Source organism: Elaeis guineensis, chromosome 9 (genome assembly GCF_000442705.2).
Source record: "Elaeis guineensis isolate ETL-2024a chromosome 9, EG11, whole genome shotgun sequence".
In the NCBI taxonomy this organism is placed as follows: Eukaryota; Viridiplantae; Streptophyta; class Magnoliopsida; order Arecales; family Arecaceae; genus Elaeis; species Elaeis guineensis.
In genome coordinates this window covers 95,369,904-95,372,671 of record NC_026001.2, presented here as the reverse complement: position 1 = coordinate 95,372,671, position 2,768 = coordinate 95,369,904, and the positions used below count along the sequence as shown (strand labels likewise).

General features: G+C 42.7%; 1 protein-coding gene across 4 annotated transcripts; it reads left to right on the top strand.

Annotated features, from left to right (window-relative positions):
* The first annotated feature begins 280 nt into the window (after window positions 1–280).
* On the top strand, window positions 281–2,428 carry LOC105051079 (short-chain dehydrogenase reductase 2a). Of its 4 annotated transcripts, none has more exons than XM_010931357.4 (3): window positions 281–439; window positions 720–833; window positions 1,546–2,428. In XM_010931357.4, exons 1-3 carry the CDS (start codon window positions 420–422, stop codon window positions 2,348–2,350), a joined length of 939 nt encoding a protein of 312 aa, XP_010929659.1. In that variant the 5' UTR covers window positions 281–419; the 3' UTR covers window positions 2,351–2,428. The 4 variants fall into 4 exon arrangements, with proteins under 4 accessions (XP_010929659.1, XP_010929660.1, XP_010929661.1 ...); XM_010931358.4 differs by having other exon boundaries at window positions 283–439; window positions 723–833; XM_010931359.4 differs by having other exon boundaries at window positions 287–439; window positions 753–833.
* The last annotated feature ends 340 nt before the right edge of the window (window positions 2,429–2,768 follow it).

The window sequence follows — 2,768 nt, the reverse complement described above, 5'->3', positions numbered from 1 at the left end:
TAAAAGTCCCCGTCTGATTATACGTGGCAGAAAATTAGTGGCTCACAAATCGCTCTCCTACAGCGAGTTTTTATTTTTAGTCCCATATTTATATCATATAAAAAGGAAAGCCCGGCTGTTCTGACACCGAGTTTGCGTGTCTCAGGAGAATCGAAACCCCTCTCAGACGAGATATTTTTCGTATTTTTTTATTTCTTTTTTTAATTCCAATTTCCATGTCCGCTAGCTTATATTATTATTATATTATTATTAATATTAATTTTTATGTTAAAATAAAACGTTGCATGGAGATGCGAGCGCGGCCGTTTTATATATAGTGGCGGTCTTGCCCACAGAGACGCCCCTCGTATCGGGTCCTCCGCTACCAGGATCTGGGACTCCGCCTCCGCCTGTGTCGCCTCCCCTCGCCGGCACGTACCATGCTTCGCCTCATCGCCAGGTATCAGGAGGCTTCTCTTTCCTTTATCTTGTGATATTTTCACACGCTGCTTCTTATGCTTCCAAGCATCCTATGATATCCTTGTCCTGTTGATGATAATTAAGTTCTCACTCCTGAGTTCTCATTATATTTTATGGCCAGGGGTACCATGAAATTGGTGTAAATTGGTGGGATTATTGGATGAGACACATATATGGATCCCAGCTTTCTTTAATATTTTCTCTTTATCATGGTTTTTTTTTGATTGAATTATTATGGTCTTTTTTTTTTTTATTGAAAGAAGGAATGGTGGTGGTTTTGGTGATGGGGGCAGGAGGGTGGTGACAGGAAGAGCCGGTGGCTACCGAGAGAGGCGGGTCGGATTCTCGTCGACGGCGCCGTCGTGGCGGGGGAGGTGAGAGTCTCCGTCTTCTTATCTGGTTTGTGGGGTAAACGGGCACGCGTCAGCATATAAAGCACAAAGAGACTTCATATAAATTTCGAAATATTTTGTGGAATATATGTTGAGATTGCCACTAATTTAACAGTGAAATATTTGCCACTAATAATAATATTTGCTATTGGTAATATTATTACTGCATCACATTAGCAACAAGACAACCTTACAACATGGTGATTAGATAATCCAAATTGGAACTCTTGTTTTGTAATTTTAGAGTTCGTTAAAATATCACTGCAACCTAGCATGATCTTGATATAATTATTATATATCTTGATGTGATTATCTTTATGTAAGGCAGGCTAGCTAGGACTACAGCAAGTGTTACTGTCAAATAGCTTCCAGCATCGTGTTGCTTCTTTTTAAGTGGCACCTAACACATGCATTCCTTGATATATGTGCCACATGGATGGAGAAAACCCATGAAGAAGACACTATGGCATGTAGATATAAACATTTAGACTCACCAATATGCTTGTATAATTACCATTTTTAGAATGGTAACCTCGGGTTTGTGCTAAGCATTATATGAGATTGATGATAATGAAATGATACAGAAAATGCCGACAACTTCGTCGCAGTCGACTAATTTGAGGCTCATGAACAAGCAAGCAACATCCATGAATCTATCATTGCTATTCATACAATTCTAGATGTTTTGTGGCAGGCTGGATGGAAAGATTGCTCTGATAACTGGTGGAGCAAGTGGGCTGGGAAAGGCCACAGCCCATGAATTCATTAAAGAGGGAGCCACTGTCATCCTGGCCGACGTAGACTCGCAATTGGGGCCCCAAGCAGCTGAAGAGCTCGGCCCACAAGCCCAATTTGTCCCATGCGATGTGAGTGTCGAGCAACTGGTGGCTGATGCGGTAGACTTCACTGTGACCAGCCATGGCCGGCTCGACATCATGTACAACAATGCCGGCATTGTCGGGTCGATAGAGAGGTCTGATATTTCCGAGCTAGACCTAGACCACTTCGACAGGGTCATGAATGTTAATGTGCGTGGAACCCTAGCCGGAATCAAGCATGCTACCCGGGTCATGGGCCCTCTTGGGTCAGGCTCAATCATTTGCACTGCAAGCATAAGTGGTCTCATGGGGGGCCTCGGCACACACCCATATAGTATCTCTAAGTTGTCGGTGGCCGGAATTGTGAAGTTGGCAGCCGGCGAATTGTGTCGCAAGGGAATCCGGTTGAACTGCATCTCACCCTTTGCAATTCCTACACCACTAGTGATGCATCAATTCTCACAGATCTATAAAGGAGTAGAAAGGGAAAGGATCATAGAGATAATTGATAGTTTAGGGCAGCTTAAGGGAGCTAAATGCCAGGAGATCGACATCGCAAAGGCGGCCGTCTATCTAGCATCAGATGATGCCAAGTATGTTTCAGGCCACAATCTGGTGGTTGATGGAGGGTTCACCACCTTCAAGCACCTTACCTTACCCATCCCTGATGAAGTGGTTTAATGTAATTTGTTTGAGATTAGGCCATGTGGGTGACAAATGCATCTCTTTGTACGATAAAAATCTGAGAGATTAGCTTGTTGCAGCTTGTGTTTGGTTGTTCCAATTCCAGAAGAATGACTAGAGACCATGATGTCTCATATCAAAACATAAAAGTCTTCTCGAATCATAAGGTGAATATCTATTGGTGGACGTATGTTGCGAGTTCTAGGGTGGTGCTAAGATTGGAGGAATAGCTGCCTCGTGAAGCTTGTGTTATAGCATACCTACGGCATCTTATAGAAGCCTTGTTAGTAAAGAAACAACCCAGGGTGTAACCATAAGGTAACGAGTAGGATATGAATAAGCTCTCCTTTCATTGAAATTGAATTAGTATTTTGAATTTACTAGCATCTCTCAGAGTATAAAAATAAACACCCAA